The sequence below is a fragment of the Lissotriton helveticus genome, chromosome 1_1, assembly GCF_964261635.1.
Source record: "Lissotriton helveticus chromosome 1_1, aLisHel1.1, whole genome shotgun sequence".
Classification (NCBI taxonomy): Eukaryota; Metazoa; Chordata; class Amphibia; order Caudata; family Salamandridae; genus Lissotriton; species Lissotriton helveticus.
This window is the reverse complement of record NC_136057.1, coordinates 2,138,711,958-2,138,733,201: the sequence shown is the minus strand read 5'-3', so window position 1 is coordinate 2,138,733,201 and position 21,244 is coordinate 2,138,711,958. Positions and strand designations below refer to the sequence as shown.

Here is a 21,244-nt window from a genome sequence, read left to right as displayed (position 1 = left end):
CCTGAGGATGCGGGGTGTAAGCAGCTAAAACAGGCCAAGTAGAGCCTGGGATGGACAACGGCCCTTGTCTGACCGCCGTTATAACGTGTGGGAGGGTGCCATTAAACCAAACGGCATGCTGCCAAGCCGAAATCGGAATTTCCACTGTCCTATATGGAGCGTACTCTGCAGGCGCGGCAGCTGGGGTGTAAGTGTGAAATACACCAGACACAGCATCTACCGCAGGAAATGTGACCCATGAGTAGAACAACTCAAACGGGTACACTGTGTCAGCTGATACAACAAAAACTACTGCCTGTCCCTTCAAAGAAATGAGGTAATCCTGCAAGGGTTTCCGCACAGCCAAGCGACTGTGTGCTGGGATATCAACAGCCATATGGAGACAGTGATGGATAAGTACAATGCATTAGAAAAAGGCACAACTGGGTAGTAATTCAATAGAAAACCGTTTTAAAATATCAAGCTTGAAAAGACCTATGTAACTATAGGTAGGTTTTATCTGTCACTATTGCCAACCGGAAACAATAGTGAGGGGGTCGTAGACTGATATAAGCACTACTCAAGTGTCTCACAATAAGACCACACTCGTTGGCGGCGCAATGTTGCAAGGATCCTGCTGATACACAGAACTGTGCACATAGACCTAGGACGTCAGTGAATTGTGGTGTACCAGACACTCACCTCCGTACCTAGAAAAACCCCAACCAGCTAGCATCAGTGTCACATTAGCTCTTCGTCCTATAGCAAAGTAACCAATGATTAGACAACCTAGAACATGCAACTTAGGACCACCGCAGGAATGGTTTGGCTCTCATACCAGTCCACAACAGGAGTAAAGAGACACGGTAAGACACGGTAAGATTAAATAATTATTTTAACAACGTGATCTCATGTGCAGTATTTTAACCAACATAAGCAGACATATGATTAAAAATAATATGGTCAGCATGGTTACAATTCCATAAAATACAAAAGGAGGGATCGTATTACAATGATGGTGCAAACAGGTCCTATAGCGCCTAGTTTTAACACCCTCCCTATATAGGAACTATGTATTATAAACTACAGAAGGTCTCTTAGGCTTGGTTCGGGGGACCCCATTACCTTTCCGCTCAGTAAGAGTAAATTACATCTGGATCAGCATAGACTCTCTGCATCCCTGGAAACTGAAATCTTCCAAGTGTCTGAAATCATGGCTAGTGTGTGATAATAAGGACGCCAGAATCTTACTTGGCCACAGCTGCCAAAATGTTGTGTCTAGAAAACATTACCCGAACATGTTGAAAAACAACTAACATGTTTTGATAACCTTGACGGCTTTAGCACTCACTGTGCAGACTAGTGGCACGATGTAAGTCTAGAGATGTCGAAAACAAACCTTTTCTCATGTGTAGACCTTCGTCAAGGCTAACTTACAAAAACAGCTATGCAGTGTCTTGTGCAAAAGCAGCAGGAGGTAAAATGGCGTTTAAACTTCTAATGAGCCATGATAACATAACATGCACGCAAAGCAGGCCCTAGGCCATACTACAGCGGCAGTAAGTGAGGACCAATATGTCCCATACTTGCGGGCCCTGGCGCACCTCCCTTGCGCAGGCATATGATGAGCCCAAAGCACAGCTGACCATTGAGGAAATACAAGAAGCCTCTAGGGGGGATGGGTTCCCACCCAAAATTTACCCACATACTCAGCCACTGTGACATAGGCTTTCCTGCAAGTCTACTCAGAGGCCTTTGAACGTGAAATCTTGGCCCCCACCATGATGCCGGGCGAAATCTGTATGATATTAAAACCCGGCGGAGACAGCTGTTATCCCACCTCCTATCGCCCATTCACCATGATCAATACGGATGTTAAAATCCTGTGCAAACTCCTTGCTACTCGCCTCGCCCGGTATATGACTTGCCATATACATGAAGATCAATGTAGCTTCATACCTGGACGCCACACTGGCATGAACTTATGCCGGCTAACCCACATTATGCAGGAAGTGAAACTCTGGAACGCAGATCTCGCTCTTGTGTCAATAGACCTAGCAAAGGCCTTTGACACGGTTGACTGGGATTACCTGCTTGAGGTCCTTAAGACCATAGGGGTTTGGCCCCAGTTTCACCGCTAGGTTGAGATACTGTGCACAGAACCATGAGTGTGAGTGGGTAGAGCCCGCTCATTGGGGTGGGCATTGGAAAGGGGCACACAACAGGACTGCCCCCACTACCTCCTCCTATTTGCATTGGCCATAGAACCCCTAGCGGTGCGGGTGCGGGAGGAGATGGCGGGTGGGGTATCCAGGTGCAAGACACAACCCACGTGATCTCCCTATACACGGACAATACTCTCTTCTATGTATCAGCTCCACGGGAGGCCCTGCCCAGGCTCTTACAGCTTATTGAGTAGTTTGGTGAGGTCTCTGGTCTGCGGCATAACTGGCACAAATCTCAGATTTTTCTTTTGGCCCGAATGGCCATGCTGCCCCTGGAAAGTCTTCCGGACCTGGGACTTAGGTAGGAGCGAGTGCACTTTCGGAACCTTGGAGTACAGGAGGCACTTGTCAATGTACAGCTATTAGCCCTAAACGTGGACAGGGTAATAGACGCTCTGTGACGCTTTGTGGCCTTCTGGAATACATTGCCACTCTCATTAATGGGCATGCTTGCAGTGGCTAAAATAGTGATGCTGCTGCGCTGCCTATACGCGCTCCAGAACTCACTAGGCCCAATCCCTACTCGGATCTTCAAGCAGCTAAATGCTATCCTTGTCTCCTTGCTATGGGCTGGATGACGTAGTAGAGTAGTGTTTCACACACTGACTTGTAGATATGAGGAGTGGGGGTTGGAGGCTCCACGTTTCGACACATACCATTATGCCGCACAGCCTGAACATGCGCCCCTCTGGCTAGAAGACTGGGACAATTGGGAAAACGTCTGTTGGCTAGTTGGAGGCACTCATACACTCTCCCGATAGCACTGATGCAGGGTAGGGGAACTGACGAAGACCTGCCATATGTAGTCCGTCATACAGAGAATATATGGCAACAGTACATGGAAAAGGTGCCAGGACGTGCACCGTTCCACAGGGAGCTTCCCATATGGATATTAGCTCCTCTATGAGATATGAGCGCACACATGTCCTTCCCAGGCGTGGAAGGACAGAGGCTGTGATGTCCTGGCAGATCTCTACCCGAACGAAACTTTCTTATCATACGAACAAGCTTGTGACGGTTTCAAACTGGTGCAGGAACACTACCTGCACTACATGGGGATACTGGAGATTGCTAAAATTACATGGCCCAAGTGCCCCAGCATCCCACGACCGACCTACACACTGGACATATTACGCACATGTGGATCCAGACGTAGATTGATATCGCTCCTATACAAAGCCATGAGGTTAGACTCATCCGGTCCGCCCCCTCGGGCAAGAGCAGCATGGGAGGGGGATCTACACATACAAATGGACCTGGACGGCCATTAGTACGCTCATGCACAAAGTTTCCTGCAATGCGCGGTACAAACTGATTCACTATAACTACTTACACCGCACCTACCTCACAAAGCTGAAGCTTAAACGCATATCTCAGAACCATGAAGATACATGCCCTTAGTGCAACGCAGAATGGGGTGACTTCTTACATTTGTCTTGGACATGCCCTGAGTTGCAGCGATTCTGGCCTCAGGTTGTGGCGAAGGTGCACAAAAGAACAGGCCTCCACTTATTGAAGGAGCCACTGCAGTGCCTGCTGGGTCATACACGAAAAGTCAAGAAGCAAAAAATGGCATATATACTGCTGCAGCTTATGCTGGTCCTGGCCTGACGTAGCAATGCCATTACTTGGATAGAACAGAGAGGCCCAGACAGGTTAGCATGGCTTAAGGATGTTCAAGAATGGGCTTTAGCCAAAGAGGCTCATATGAAATTAAATTGTAGAGATGACAAGTTGCAGACAGACCTAACGGAGTGGCGTGAATTGTGCTACTCCGCCCTCGACCCCAGTGCTCATGAGAATGACCACCAGAGCCATAATCAGGCGAGAGTGACCCGGGTGGGCTGGAATATTGAGCCGGGAGAACAGTAGTTGTATAGGGAATGCCAGTTTGACCTCATTTAACCATATGTGTCTGTTGTAATCCTTTCATCTTTCCTCATATATTTATTTGAAAAGTTTTATAAAGCACAAACATGACCCTTGCAGGTATCAGAGCGCTGTACAATGAGGCGAAAGCATGAATAAACTCAGTACAATGGAGGGCAACACTATCAGAACAACATGGAGTAAACGATCGAGGTCAGGTTCTGGGTAGTGGGCCCCGCTAGTTCAGTTTCAGACGATCCATAGAGTGCAAAAGATTTCCTGTAACATTCAGTAGAACAATCCGAAAGTGACTCGGAACAACATAGTGAAATAAATGACAAATCTGTAGTCGGCCCAGCTAGTATAGTTTCGGAAGGGCCCAAGCGTAAAATTACAATTTACCAAACAAGCATAAAAAAAATAATCGAGAACGATATGTTGGGATAAATGTCAAATCTGTCAACAAGGGGACATGAAAAAGAGTACAAGTTGATGCAGTTTATGTTCACTCAGGAAAAGCCATTTGGTCTGTTTCTTGAAAGAAGCAGTGGAAGGATTGGTTCTAATCTCAGTAGGAAGAGCATTCCAAATTCTAGGAGCAAGACCGGAGAAGGCACGTTTGTACGCACTTTTCTTTTTTAATTTGGGAGGTTTCAAGAGTAGGGTAGACGTACTTCTTAAGTTGCGAACCGAGCCAGAAAGAACAAGTTTGTTCACCAAGTAGCCTGGAGTGTTGTAATGTAAGGCTTTATGCGTTAGGCAGGCTATTTTAAAACGTATCATCACATCAATAGACAGCCAGTTAAGTTGCAAAAGGTCAGGTGTAATGTGATTGTGTTTTTTGGAGCCTGTGATGAGCCTGGCCGATGCGTTGAGAGTGGCTCTGAGAGAGGCCAAGCTCGCTTTAGGAAGCCCCGCAAGGGTCACCAGACCATATTCAAGTTGTGGACGTAAGATCACCAGGGATTGTACTGCAGTGCGTATGTCTTCCGGCAGAAGGAAAGGCTTGATTTCTTTAAGGATGTTGAGATGAAAGTTGGCACCTGTAATAGTGGCACTGATGTGAGCTTGCATATTAAGGAATTTGTCCAAGGTAATGCCTAACGATTTAGCGGAATCAACCACGTGAGGGGTGCAGTTAGGGCTGTGAGTTGTTTCAGCCAGTCCAGGATAGATGCAGCGTGGTTGTGGGGGGCAATCAACAGAAATTCAATTTTGAGAGTATTCAACAAAAGATGGTTCTGGGCTAACCATTGTTGAGTTTGCGAGAGACCCTCATCAAGGGCCAGATATAGGTAGCCAAATACCGGTCGGTAACGGACGAAATTCAGTAATTTCGGCTGTTACCAACCGGTATTTGGAATTTGAGATGTAGGTGCCTAAAATTTCCCGAATCGGTAAATAAGAGTCGGTATCATTCCGAATCGGTATTTTCCGATTCCACATCTACCGAGTTCTTATTTACCGAATCGGTAAATAAGAAATTCGGTATTTAAGAGTCGGCATTTACCATGGATTGAAAGCAGGTGGTAACCAGGTGCAGGCTATAAAAAAAGGCCCCAAAATGCCACAGTTTTGCAAGAATGGCGGCATTCTACGTGATTGCGAGGCGGCTACGGCTACAGGCAGCAGGAGAGAGGGTCTGGAGAAGGGAGGAGCAGGTATACAGGCAGAGGATCACCCTATTCCAACTGACTGAGCCAGAGATACTTCAGAGGTACAGGCTACACCCCACAATCATCCTGGACTTGATTAGGGACCTCCACCCATACCTGGAACACCCAACCCCCAGGGCCCACGCCATCCCACCCCATGTGCAGGTGCTGTGTAGCCTACACCTGCTTGCCTCTGGGAGCTACCAGAGTGTGATTGCTGCAGTTGGTGGTGTGTCCCAGAGCTGCCTGTCACATTTTTTCCACGAGTTCCTGGAGGCCATGACGCAGAGAATGGAACATTACATCCGGTTCCCTGACACACTTGCGGAACTTGCAAAAACAAAAACTGATTTCTATCAACTGGCACACTTCCCTCACGTGATAGGATGCATAGATGGCACCCACATTCCACTCTGTCCAACTGCAGCCACTGAAAAAATCTACATAAACCGTAAGTCAACGCACTCCATCAATGTGCAGGTGATATGCAATGCTACCTACATCATCACTGACATTGTGGCCAAATATCCCGGTAGCACCCACGACTCCTACATTTTCCAGAACAGTGGGATATACACACGGCTTGTTGCTGGAGAGTTTGGGGACGGATATCTGCTAGGTAAACAACTGTGACACACCCTGATAGTTATGGCAGATGTATGTGTCATGCGTATGTAACTAATGAACCTCTCTTTACCATCTAGGTGATAGTGCATATGCCCTGTGTCCCTTTGTACTCACACCCTACCTCAATCCAACTACCAGGAGTGAGAGGCGTTATAATGTGGCTCACAGGTCTACTCGCAACGTTGTGGAGCGAACATTTAGACTCCTCAAGAGCAGATTCCGTTGCCTCCACAAGAGTGGAGGTGCCCGGCAGTACACCCCCATCCTGTGTTGTAAGATAATAGCTACCTGTGCCATGTTGCACAATCTTACCACCAAAGATGGCACAGAGGTGGAGGTAACACATCACTAGGACATTGATGATGATCAAGAACAGGCAGAGCCCCAAGCAACAGGAGCAGCAGCAACAGATGGTAGATTGAGACGGGCAGAGATCACACGTCGATATTACTAGGTAATGAATGAGACACAGACAGGTGTAGTATGTGAAGTATGTAGTTTAATTTTCACTACATCGTGCAAGTGTTCAAATGCCATTGTCCAACAATGCCTGTGTCCATGACTGCGTGCTCACAGCTACCCTCACTGTGACCAGTCCTGTGGGGTGTGGGCAATCCTTAACGTTTTCGGGCACGCACTGCAGTACAGGATGTACGAGGCTGGGTATCGACACTTTGGGTGGTGCCTGGGTCAGAAATGTTGTGCCTGACGCTCCTATGCTTCTCAGGTACAGGTGTACTGGAGCCACTCCTGCTGGTGGACCCTTCTGTGTCTTCCACACCTGTGTCACCAGCAGTGCCTGTTTGGTTAGTGAGCATCTGCTCCATCGCAGAGGTGACTCTCCCCATGCCCCTTGATAAGTTTGTGCAGCAGTGCACTAATGCATCCTGCCTTGCAATTGAACCCCTGCACAGCAGTGACGTTGCTGTGGCAAAGCGGTCCAGGGCCTTAGACCGCTGCCGCATACACTGGCGCTCTCTACGACGCTCTAAGTGGTCTCTGTCCAACTTGTCAGACAGAACACCCATATACTGTGAGATGTCTGACATCCCCTTAGCAATTGCCTCCATGCTTCCAGCAATGTTGCCTATTCCATGGTGTCAATGTGTGACAGTTTGTAATTCATGCTGCGCACCTGCCTGTGCACTGCCAACATTGACTTCGCCTGCATGCGCTGCACCTTTACCATGGCGGCCTCCAGGCCACAGAAGACCCCCTCTCCTTCCTGCCCAGCACCACTCTCCCGTGCCCTTCTGCCAAGGACACTGGCCTGCACAGTGCCTGGAGTACTCTGCTGCCTGGCCTTGTCAGCCACAGTTGGATTTATCTGCATTTCACCCTCCTCATCCAATGTTTGCAGTATCCTCAGAGGGGGCACATCAGCCCTCCTTGCACTTCCTTGCATGGATGACTGTTTGGTTGGTGTTGGCGAATTTGCTGCTGGTTCCAACTCAGGTGTTCCAAACAATAGAGGCGAATGTGGCTGAGGTGTTGTGGCTCGCTCAGGTGTTGTGGCTTCCCGGGATGTGAATTTCTCTTTTCCAACAGCGCTGTGACCTGCACTTTGTCTGTCATTTTCCCTTCTGTTAGGTACTGGGGCCCTCTCCTCCCTTGCTGGTGCTGTACTGCGTGAGGATTCTCCTGTGAAAAGATATGGACATAGGATCAGTGGGGTAGTTCACCTGTGTGTCTTAATTAAATGCATTTATATCACACATTTGCCTAGTCTACATCAGCTGCTCGAAGTTGTGTGTGGCATGCCTTGCTGGATTCTATGGTGTATGCATTGCATGTATGTACCTATGACTACGTCTCCCATGATGCATTGATGGCCATCAGTAAAAGCTGTTCTGGAGTGTTATGCTTACACACAGTGGGGATGAGGGACAGGGTGATGGGTAAAGATTACTGTCCATGCATCTTACCTTGTTTCTTTGATGCTCTGTCAGAGCTATCCATGTCCCCAATTCCATGAATGCTTTCTGGCTCCAGGGTGGATTCTACTAGCTCCTCCAGCTCTGTAAGTTTTGGAGTTCGGTTTTTCCCCCCACCTCTGACACCTGCTTCCTTTCTTTGGGCAGCAATTTTCTTCTTGGTTACGATGCGCAGGTCGTACCATCTTTTCTTTAGGTCGTCAATCTCCCTGTGCGTCATCCCAATGACATTCACCTTTGTCTGGATGTCAAGCCATATGCCTCTTTTTACAGACTCTGCAACATGCAGAGACTGTTTCCCAAATATTTTGTTGTAGTGCTTTACCACTTCTTCCACAAGCACCTGGAGTTCAGCAGGACTAAATTTAACTTTCCTTCTGCGGTCTCCTGCATCCTTCTGCCCTTCCTGAGACTCCATTCTGATGGACAGGCAAGCTCTGCAAAGTCAGCTGCTCTCTGTTTCCTCCTGCTCTGCTAACTGTTCAGTTGCTCTGCACCTGCATGGGTGTGGCAACTCCCAGGTACTGGGGAGGGGTGCTTGATTCTGATTGGTTGGTTCATCTGTGCCTTTGGTGTGGTGGGTGTTCCTGATTGGTTTAAAGGGTCACATGTACTTTTTGATTTCTACCGATTCGGAATTTACCGATTCGGTATTTACCGAATCGGTAAATTCCGAATCGGTATATTCCATTCATTCCTATGGGCCAGAAGGACCATAGACATGAATGGGTACTTACCGATTCGGTATTTAACAAATCGGTATTTACCAATTCGGTAAATTCCGAATGATACAGATTCGGTATCTTTTACTTATTTTATATCTACATCCCGTATTCCGATTCTTAATTACCGATTCGGTATGAGTCGGTATTTAAGAGTCGGAATTTGTTTTTTACCTACATCTGGCCCTTAAAGTTTTAATATCATCCGAAGAGGACATCTTCAAGTAAAGTTTTTTGTCATCCGTGTACTAGTGGTAATGAATGTTAGAAAGGTTCAGAATGACAGTAAGAGGTCATTGTCATTTGTAACTCTATAATCAGAGGAGGGTGGACTGCTTGGATTCCTGCTAATGTACGCATGATAATAGAACTTTTTCTGTTGCTGCAATGTTTCTTCGTTTGTTTTCAGAAAAAGGAAAAACTTGAAAAATAAAGTTGTAAAAAAAATGGAATATTGGGCTCTGTCTAAGGGAGAGCACTCGCCATACATGGACAAACAGTGACTTTTTTTTAAAGATTTGCAGTAATTATGATTACCAGTAATTAACTGGGACAATTCTTACTAGGAAAATACATAGTTAAACATTTTAACATGTTTTACTTTGTCAGTCCGAATTTTATTGCTCACCTCTGTTGAATGTGGAACATACATTTCCACTCTTCCCTTCCATGCAGAGCAGCAACTAGGAGTAAGAAGCTATTGCGATGAATGCCTATAAATTTCTCAATTTTTTCTAAAACAAAATCTTTCTGCATCAAAGATAGATCTTGTATGTTCACCAATAAAAAAGCAACACCTAAGGTAAAAGAATAGATAGCAGTTGGTGTCTATGAAATAAGATAATACCTATCAGAAATACATTTGTCTGTATTACATTTTTTTCTTACTTTTCTAATGCTACTATCAAACATTTTGCAACATATATTATAAAAATGGATATACTGCACCAAACCAAATAAAACAAGCTCTTGTAAAGGCAACAGGCGTTTATAAAAGGCATTAGCCATTCCTTGGCTTTACTAATGCTTGCAGCAATACTAAAAAGCATGAGCAAAAAGAACCAAAACAAGCAGAAAACTTTGGGCCTCGGCAGTATGACTTTTATGAACACAGGCGCCACCACACATGCAAACATAAGTGTCACGATACCGTAGTGACCTTGATTTATATATATATTTTTAACTTTATGGTCAACCTCAATCTGATAAGCATGTATGTATCACCACCGTGCACTTCTATGTGTCAAGGTGTTGCAGCTGCTAATTTATTTTTTTTACTTTTAATTTGCTGTTCCAAAATGGCAGACCCCTTCTTGGAACAATTCATTTGTTTTAAAAAAACAAAGTGTGTGAAAGAACTTTTAGAAAAATAAGTGGCCCAGTAGGACATTCACCTGGTGGCCAGTCCAAGATAAAACAAGCATTTACAATGCAATAGTTCTTGCATTATTTAATTTCAAGATATTGGTGTCTCAAATAAGATTTTTTTCTTTCCAAAAATATCCAAGTAGTAGTAGAAATACTTAAAAGAAATTTCTGAAGCAATGAAAAGGTGTGGTATGTTTGCCTGTTACTGGGTGTGAATGTGGACTTGTGAGGAGACCTGTATTAGCTATATAAAATACTGTATATTGGAATGGAAAAAATAAGAGAAATATTTGATGTGAGCAGACATTTGTAACTGTTGTTATTCGGTAGCTTGTTTTGAAGTAATGCGCTATTGTTTATTTAGTGGCATTTCCTAAATGTTAGAAAGGGGGGTCTCTATTTGGCATGGGGTTGCACCTTTGTCCAAATAGGGACCCTTCTTCATAGTCAGGATAATAGATTTACACTCCTAAAATAACCCCTGCTCACCCCCTTGGTAGCTAGGCACGAGCAGTCAGGCTTATCTTAGAAGTACGTTCAGAAAAGGGTCAAGGTAGTCCCTATAACTTTATATTAGCATCAACAATTCACCACAAAAAAGTAAGTTCATCAGAAACACAGATTTATTTAAAAAAAAATAGAACATTCATTAAATGCTCTTGTAAATCAAGGCATTAATGTTAATCCATGTAACTACTTTAGAACACAAATTTATTTTCAAATAGAACATTCATTAAATGTTCTTGTTAATCAAAGCATTAATGTTAATCCATGAAACTACTTTAAATATACTTCTATTGCATGTAATATTTACAGTGCTCTCAGTGAAATAGAGAAAAGGAAGGTTATGAGGGAATGGGGTGATTAGGTAAGTGAGGGACTGGGTAAAGGTGGTGTGACATAGGCACAGTTGCATTTATGTACAGTAGAACCTTTACAGCCTAATTTAGGTCCATAGTTCCCTATACTCATAATACATAGGTCAAAACAAATTGATTTCTTCTCTTCCTATGGTTTGAGGGTGTGTGGTAGTCTACGTTTCGACCCCGGATAGTGAAGGGTTGTTAGTTCTTCATTGTGGCGTCTTCGTCAGGACAAAATGGTGTACAGAGCACCTGAAATTATAAATTAGATTCAGGGGTCGATTCCGATCTGGTAAAATGACCGTCCGTACGATTAGCATCCGGAGCCATCTCCGTACGACTCGTACACACACCGTACGACCCGACGAGTACGATCCGGACCGGGGTATCAGGACGCGATTCGTACGGTCCATGTCTGGTTAGGGCGATTCGTACGGAAAAGCGCACATTCACATACACACCGTGCGGTGCGTACCCCCCATGATCGCAGGGGTACGCACCGTACCCCTGCGATCATGGGGGGAACGCACCGTACACCCAGCGTACATGGGGTACGCACCGTACACCCAGTGTACATGGGGTACGGTGCGTACCCCATGTACGCTGGGTGCGTACCCCATGTACGCTGGGTGTACGGTGCGTACCCCCCATGATCGCAGGGGTACGGTGCGTACCCCTGCGATCATGGGGGTACGCACCATACCCGGGGGGGCCGTTCCGTAACTGTTTCGGCGTGAACTCTGCTTTTACGGCTGTTTTCAGCTCCCGTAGAAAAAGGGTCGTACAGTGCGTACCCAACACAAATCGTACTTGCCTGGTCGGAAAAAGCAGCCGCGAACCGTACAGATGTCGCGTACAGCGGGTTCCGAGGGAGATTCGTACGGGGATTTGATTTGTACGGTCTCTGTACGACTCGTATGGAGTACGGCTCCTGGTACGAATCGTACTTCGTTGTACGTACGGGGGACGTTGCAGGGTACGATTCGTACGGGAAAAGCACTCCGAACGGCTATTCGGAGTGCTTTTTACCGGATCGGAATCGACCCCATAGTGTGTGTAGTACATTGTGGTGAATCAGACAGTGGGTAACCAAATTAGGTACTTACTTCGGAACCGGCTCTCAATGACCGTCCCCGATGGGTAGCAAAACGCTCCTCGATATCTCAAATGAGATATGTAATCTACATGTTACATATAGGGACATTAAGTGTCCTTGGGAAAGGTTATGTGTTTAGGTAGGAGACTTACTGAAAAGGACGTTGAACATATGGGGTGATTATTCTCCCAATGTGTGTCAGGCTTCCATAGTGTCTGGAAGAGAATACTGTAATGACTAGTACCGAGATGGTGTCATCAATCTCCCGTGGTATGTTGCTAATTAGTCAACAAATGGAAGTCTGTAAAAATAAAGAAAAAGGTGCATACAGCATTGGTATAGCATATTTCAACAGTCATCTGCTCTCGTGTTAGTGACACTACGTTCTCTATTTCCATATTCATACGGCGGCGTGTGCATTAAAAAGTATCCATGTTATGGTAAGACTAGAACATGTCTTTAAAGTACGTTCACGGCCAAGACTATGCCAGTGGGCGTAAGTGCCTGAGACCGGTTAGCATGTCTTTCAAGTGATTAGATAAAATATATGATGCCCCCACGCTCCGATAGCGTATTATAAGTAGGAGTATGCATCAAAAAATCCATGGCAAGATGCGGCTACACTGCGGAGGTATTCACAACAGATAATATATACCAAAAAATCTAGTCTAACAAATTCCCCGTGAAGCCAGAGTCCACAGCGTATCAAGAGAATGCTACAATATACAACCGATGAGGGACCCGTCGGTCTTTTACCTTTCTCCCCTTCGTGTTCCGAATGACAGGCACAGTGCTATCGGAACTCCTGTTTAAAATGACGGTGGCGTGGCTGCGTCACGCAGTGCCGCCGCTGGATGCTAGTAGGGGGCTCGTCAGTATGGCAACCAATGGAAGCCTACTGCGGGTAACCATGGAGATCCGTTACAGTCCATGGGTGACGAACGGTTCATTTAAAAAGATAAACGTACTTGAAAGCCTAATCTAAAAACCAGCAAAAACTTAGATAGTCAGTGTGTGAATGCAGTATGGAAACCGATCCGTGATGTTCCTCAGAATTTTATGGTTCATTACATGTGGTGTTATCCTATGCTAGTAATTAACATTAAAAGTGGAGACGACCTCTTGGTATTTACATGACATAAACCACTGTAGTTCTGGTGTGCGTTAGAGCATAAGGTTTTCTCAAAAGCACCATGGTATGGACGTGATTACCTCCATTATTAGAGTTGATCTGTGAATTTTAAAAAAGAGTTATCTTATGCGTAATATCTTATTATGCTCGTAGAGTGGGCCTTGTATGGATACAAGTCAACAAAACTGGCTTGTTGCATGGAGAAAACCTCCTTTAAATTGTATTGCGTGAAATACTCTGTTATTCCTGTGAGTGCAGCGACATACTGTACCCCCATATTGACCATGGTATTGTTACAAGTAAATACATCGTTAACGTGGTACTAGGACAAAACTTGTTTGTCATGGCGGAAAACACATTAGGCTAAGGTGTTGATCCACGTGCAAACATCATGTTGCGTGGATGACGCATTTAGTTATTACCTGGAGTAAAGCTGGATATCCACATGTTTGCAAAATTAAAACAATTACAAAAGCTTATACTAATACATTTCATGACAAGTAACCGACAGGAACTAGATTCCACAAAATCCCCATAAATTCTGTTTGGCCTTGCTTCCCTATAAATGTGCCCTGATAGGTCTGGGTCTTATGAGTGTAATTGTCATCAAGGGTCATGATTATGTATCGTAGGGATTCATCTGGTCTGGTGCGACTACTTGGGTGTAGTGTAGTGGCCTAAATGTGCCTATTCTGGTTCTAGGCCCGCCATTTGGGCATAGGTGGCATCCAGTTCGTTGAGACCATTGTCCACTGTGTCCAATAGGTGCATCCACTTGCATTCCCTGATGTTCATGATTGGGCTAAGGTCGCCTCCTCTTGGACCTAAGGTTATTTTTTCAAGCACTAACCATTTCATTGATTCTGGGGTATGGTTTTTGGTGCGGAAATGCTCAACCAAGGTTGCTCCCATTGTCTGGCATCTGATCCGACTACAATGTTGCAAGATTCGGTTTTTTACCCTTTGCTTAGTCTGGCCCACGTACATGAGATCACATGGGCAGAGAATGGCATATAGCACTTCGCTAGTATTGCAGTTGGTATGCGACTTCAATTCCATGATGTGATTCCTGTAGTTCAGAATTTTAGTTTCTAGACACATTGAGCAGGCTTTGTATCTCGTGCATCTGTAGTGGCCCAATACCTCAGGTAGGTTCCATAGTGTCTGAATCGTTGGGGCGGGAGGTGTTTCCAGCAGTGAGCTAACTACATGGTCCCTGATGTTCTTGGCTTTTTTGAATGCGTGCATCGGAGGTTCAGGCATCTCAATGGTGTCAGCAACCAGGCCCCAATATTTGTTGATTGTCCATTTTATATCATTGCTTCTTGTGCAATGTGTTGTTACACATATCATTCTGTCCTGTCCAGTGGTGCGTTCCTTAGGTGTCAGCAGATGTTCTCTATTGTTATACCAGGCCCTCTTTCTGGCTCTTTTGACTAGTCTTTTGGGGTATCCTCTCACCAAAAGGCGGGAAATGAGTTCATCAGATTCCTTAAAGAAGTCTTCTCTCATGGAGCAGTTTCTCCTGATCCGGAGGAACTGCCAAACGGTAGATTGTCCCGGAGTCCTCCCGTATGGTGGCTAGTATATCTAAGTAACGTGTTTCTTTCCGCCGGTTTTCTATACAGGATAGTGTATAAATGGTCCTCATTGACCTTTATGCTGATTTCCAGAAAGTCTATGGTTTCTCTATTAGAGTGCATGGTGAACTTGATGTCTTTTGATTGTGAGTTCAGCCAGTGAAGGAAAGATGCGAGGTCTTGTTCATCTCCTGTCCATATCATTAGCACGTCATCGATATACCTTCGCCATTCGGTGATGTTGTTCCTGTATGGGTTAGAGGGCGATAGAATGCAGCTTTGTTCATAGTCATCCATAAACAAAATAGCCAGATCCGGGGCAAATGCTGGCCCCATAGCCACACCCTTACTTTGAATGAAAAATTCCTTTTGGAAAATAAAAAAGTTTTTTCTCATTGCTACTTCTAGCAGTTCTTTTATGAATTCCGTGGGTACGGCAGCGGGTTACGGTCTTCTTTGTAATGCTCTTTTCATTGATTCTAACGCAGGTGATTGCGGGATGCTCGTATAGACCGAAACGATATCCATCGTTACCAATATTTACTTGTCCTTATCAAAAGCTTTTTTGTCCACCAGGTTGATCACTTGCATTGTATCTCTCACATACGTTGCCGTTGTTTCGGCAAGTGGTTTGAGGAAGATATCCACATATTTGCATATAGGTTCCAAGAGAGACCCACATCCTGATATAATAGGGCGCACAGGTGGATTCAATGGATTCTTGTGCACTTTGGGTAGCGTGTAGATTGTAGGCACTCTGGGTTGATTGACATTCAGGTATTCATGCTCCTTGTTACTGAGAAAACCTGCTTCCTTTACCCTCCTTGTGATTTCCTTAATTTGCATCCTGATCTCTTTTGTAGGGTTGGCATTGATGGGTGTGTAGCTGGTTCCGTCTCTCAACTGTGACTAGATCTCTTCCTTATAGTCCTGTATGTCTTGCATCACAATTGCTCCCCCTTTGTCCGCCGGTTTGATAACAATGGATCTATTGTTCTTCAGGGTGTCTAAGGCTTCACGTTCTCCTTTTGAGATGTTGTACTTCACATATGGTCTCATAGTGCAGATCTTCAATACGTCTCGTAGCACCACGCTTTCATATGTCAAAATTCTGTGGGAGACGGAATGCGTGGATGGCCGTAATCCAGAGAATGATGTTGAGGATATCGGTAAGAAGTGTTTGAAGAAATGTCTCAACCTTATCTTACGAAAAAATGTAAAGAGTTCTGCCTCTATGTTGAATGTGTTGGCATGTGATGTTGGCACGAATGACAATCCTTTACTAAGCACACTCATTTCCTCCATTGATAATTCATGCTTCGAGGAAGGGGCGGATATCGAGGCGGTAGGAGATTCACTAACTTCTCAGACTCTTCCTACAGCACGGGAAGTGACAACGAGCAAGCAGGATCGAGCAGTGGATACCAATACCAGGACCAATGGTACCAACCACCACAAGACCGTCCGATGGGCCCACAACAAACTTTTTTAGAGGATACCAATTGGAGACCACCGAGAGGCAGGGGCGGTCCCTGGAACAGGCGCCCAAGAAGAGGCCAGAACCAACAGAATTGGGACGGGGGAAGACAACAGGGGCAGAACACCAAGAAAGTAAGATTCCAGCAAGAGAACCATGGGGAAATCAATACCAGGAGAAGAACCTACAGTTGGTAACGCAGACGGACCCTATCATCAATCTATCGAAGCATGAATCTAATTTATAATTTCAGGTGCTCTATACACCATTTTGTCCTAACGAAGACCCCACAATGAAGAACTAACAACCCTTCACTATTCGGGGTCGAAACGTGGACTACCAGACACCCTCAAACCATAGGAAGAGAAGAAATCAATTTGTTTTGACCTATGTGTTATGATTAACTATGGACCTAAATTAGGCTGCAACGGTTCTACTGTACATAAATGCAACTCTGCATATGTCACACCACCTTTACCCAGTCCCTCACTTACCTAATCACCCCCATTTCCCTCATAACCTTCCTTTTCTCTATTTCACTGAGAGCACTGTAAATAGTACATGCAATTGAAGTATATTTAAAGTAGTTTCATGGATTAACATTAAAGCTTTGGTTAACAAGAGCATTTAATGAATGTTCTATTTGAAAATAAATTTGTGTTCTAAAGTAGTTACATGGATTAACATTAATGCCTTGATTTACAAGAGCATTTAATGAATGTTCTATTTTTTAAAAATAAATCTGTGTTTCTGATGAACTTACCCTGAACTTTTTTGTGGTGAATTGTTGATGCTAATTTAAAGTTATAGGGACTACCTTGACCCTTTTCTGAACGTACTGCTATTATGACCCAGGTCGGGTAATTTTATGGGTTCACCCCGTTAAAACTTAACAGGCTTATCTTAGAGGCAGTGTGCAAAGCATGTGCAAATAACCAACAGTAATAAAGTGTAAGCACCACAAAAGGACACCACACCAGTTTAGAAAAATAGCCAATATTTTTATATACAAGACCAAAAACGATAAGAGTCCACAATGCAGTACTTAAAAATCTACAGTTCTCAAAATAAGCTTTAAAAACAGTTCCTTCATGTCGAGAGCTTCCTTCGGGGATATCATGGGGTTGTGAGCAAACAAATCCAAACAGTTCAGGCTGGTTGTGGCGTCGCGGACCAGCTACGGTGTCGGGAAGACCTGCAAATAGTACCTGTTAGAGATGCAGGGCGACGAGGCCCTTGAAGTAACTCGCATTGCAGGTCGAGAGCCTTTCTGTTGGGATCAGGAGCGCTGGCGTTGGCAGGCGTCGGGTGCTGCAGTGCGAAGTGCAGCGTGCAGTGCCCTCAGGTCGCGGTGCAAGCAGTGGCTCGGTGGCGGCGTCAGATGGCGTCGTCGGTGAGAAATGGTCGCGAGGTGAAGGCGGTGCTTGTCACTGTGCTGGCAGGTCACGGTGCAAGCAGCATCGTCGTCGTTGCTGAAGTGCTGTCGTCAGCTGTCGAACGGGAGCCGATGATGCTGGCGTCGGTAGGCCAAGGCTGCGGTGCGGGATGAGGGCGGTGCATCGTATAACTTTACAAATGGTGCCCTCGAACCACGGTGCAAGCAGCAGGCGTCCATTTTGGTGTGGAGCGCCTGCGTCGGGGAGGCCCAGACTTCGTCGTGAACCGAGGCGGTGCGGAGTGTGGTGCCCACAGGTCGCGGTGCGAGCAACAGCTCGGTGGCGGCGTCAGCAGGTGTTGTCGGTGAAACCAGGGTCGCAGTGCGGCGTAGCAGCAGTGCTCTCTGCAGTGCCCAGGGTTAGGCGTGAAGCAAGGCGGTGCGGAGTGCGATACCCACAAGTCGAGGTGTGAGCAGCGGCTCGGTGGCGGCGTCAGCAGGCATCGTCAATGAGACCAGGGTCGCGATGCGGTGGTGCCCTCTGCTGTGCCTTCGGGACACGGAGTAGGCAGCAGCGTCGTAGACGCCATCAAGTTGCTTTTCTTCTGTCGCAAAGCACAAAACACACAGTCCCCAGTGCTGAGGGAAGCGGATGAGCTTGAAGTCTTTGCTGTTCCTGAGACTTCTTAAACAGGGGGCAAGCTCTACCTCAAGCCCTTGGAGAAACTCACAAAAGTAGATTGCAGAAAGTTCAGTCCAGACCTTTCACTGCCCAAGACAGACACAGCCACTGTAGGCCAACACCGCAAAGCACACAGCAAAGTGGTAGTCCCTCCTCACAGCCTCTCCAGCTCTTCTTCTTGGCAGTCTTCCTGATCCACAAGAGCTCTAAAGTTCAGGGGTCTGGGCCCCAGTATTTGTATTCAAAAATCCTTTGATCCTCTAGGCTGAGGGTGTCTGTGCCCAGCCAGAACCAGTTCTGCCTTCTCTGGTGTGATTTCCTGGCAGGAGGTGGAGACAACATTGTCAGAGGCAGACCAGGCCCTTTGAGGTTGGTCACAGCCCAGGTCTATTCAGCCCTTTCCTGACCTACCTAGACTATTGGGAGCCACCCTTGCTTCCTAGCCATATGTCATCCAAAACCCAGACAGGCAATCCACATTCCAGCAGAGGCACACGGGATGACTGAGCAAGAAAATACCTACTTCCTAAAAGTGGTATTTTCAAACACAGAATGTAAAATCACCTTTACTAAAAGATGCATCGTTAGATTCTGAGTTCAGGCATACTAAATTTTATTTTCCCACCTAGTTCCCAGGGACAGGTATGTTTATAAGATGTTATAAACAAACTTCCCATTCTGTCCTCTGGGGAACTGGTAGCCTTGCAATAGTGAAAAACGAAATGGGCTGTAATTCACTATCAGGACATGCCACACACACCAGGTCATGTCCTACCTTTCACATACACTGCACCCTGCCCACAAGGGTACTTTGGGCCTACCTTAGGGGTGCCCGACATGTAAGTTACAAACTGCACGCAGACTCTGCAATGGCATGTCTGAGGTACCTTTTCCGGGCTACTCACGTGGGTGGCACAATCTGTGCTGCAGGCCCACGCGCATTATTTGATTCCCAGGCCCTGGCACGCTCAGTGCACTTTACTAAGGGCTGACAAGAAAACCAAACAGCCAATCATGGAAACACCAATCCATAACATGCTTTACCTCAAGAGCACTTGCACTTCACCACTGATCAGCAGTGCGAAAAGTGCGCAGAAACACTACGTCAGCAAAAACGGAATCAAAACCGGGAGGGCAGAAAGCAAAAACTCAGGGGAAACATACCAACAGATGCCAAGTCTAACACTAAATAATAATAAATAAATATCAATGGTGCAGCAATGCATAGAGGAATAAGAATGGTGTTGTGAATTACATGATTAAAGAAGCAGTTTGCAGCATGGTTTATAGGATTAAAATTGTTTAATTACTACTGGGAAGAGAGGTAACGCTGTAGTACTGCTCAGAATATTTACAATGTGGAATTACTAGTGGTATTAGAGAAGTATTTGGGGCATTGTGTAGGTGAATTACAATGATGAATTAGTGATGCCAATAGAAAAGCAGGTAGCATTGTGTACAGTGTTTTGAATGAGGAATTTCCGATGAGAAATATCCGCAGATGTGTGTAGAGCTGTTAGAATGAGGTATAATTGACTAGTTTGCAGAGTGCTGCTAGCAGTATTGTGTAGAGGAGTTAGAATGAGGAATTACTAATGTGAGCTGAGAAGCAGTTAGCAGTAGTGTGTAGAATATTAAGATTGAGTAATAACTATTGGCATTAGAGTCTGAAGAAAATATTATTTAGAATGTGGGAGTTACTAAGGGGACCAGAGTAGCATGTAACAGCATTGTTTAAAGGTTTATAATGATGATTTAGAGCTGGCACTACGGTAAACTGGTAGCAGCAATGCATAGTGTAATTACAATAAGCAATTACCACTGGCTTTATAGAAGCAGCTACATGACTTTGTAGTTGTTTTTGAATGTGTAATTTGTATTGCGACCAGCACTGCCTAGTGTACGGAGAATGAGGAATTATCGAGGAGATCAGAGAAGTAGTTGTTATGTAATAGGTGCTGCATTGTTTAGAGTTAGAGCTGTGGTAGTTGTAAATTTGGTATTGCGCAACATAGATAGTAGTAGATGGCTCAAGTAAATTGAGAGTGATCATAAGTAATGTGTATGTTCATGTGCACTTGAGAGGTTGCTCTAAAACCTGAAATTGAGAATCCTTTTAAAAGTACGTTGTTATTGGTTATGCAGAGATATTGAGAAATGGAAACAATAATGTTTAACTGATTTATTTTTGTAATTACATTATTTCTTATTTATTGATTTTTAGCATGTATTAGAGATAATGTTTACTGTAGAGAGAGAGAAATAAGGTGTAGAGAGAAAGAGCGTGTTAGAGAGAGATAAAGAGAGAAAGAATTGCGAGGTGGTCGTGCTGGGAAGGATGCTTATTTTGTGCTAATCTGAGAATATTTGGGAGAGGGTGTGGAGAGTAGGTTTGCACTATGGTAGTATCTTTGCAGGTGCAGGCTTTAGATATGCAGGCTGGGGAGAGGTCACCTTGCAGTACAGCTCTAGACTGCTAAAGTTGCATTATAATGAACAATTAAGACATGACCGATGCTGTTTTAAATTGTGATACACCCAAAAGCACATCTTCTTAAAAAACAGATTTGCTAATTAACTGTGACCAACTAAAAGAGATTAATAATTTTTTTAAACCAATTTAAAACGCCACGGCAGTAGCAGCTTAAATGTGATTATAA

The 21,244-nt window shown here is 45.1% G+C and overlaps 1 protein-coding gene across 3 annotated transcripts in view; it reads right to left on the bottom strand.

The window, feature by feature from the left end:
• Nucleotides 1-21,244, bottom strand: part of C1_1H1orf146 (chromosome 1_1 C1orf146 homolog) — a 378,199-nt gene that overhangs the window by 289,211 nt on the left and 67,744 nt on the right. For all 3 annotated transcript variants that reach the window (XR_013595255.1, XR_013595252.1, XM_078646325.1), the window contains exon 3: nucleotides 9,640-9,808. Coding sequence is in view for 1 of the 3 variants with exons in the window: in XM_078646325.1 (XP_078502451.1) it covers nucleotides 9,640-9,808 (169 nt within the window). In the remaining 2 variants the exon portion in view is untranslated. The remainder of the gene's footprint in view (nucleotides 1-9,639; nucleotides 9,809-21,244) is intronic.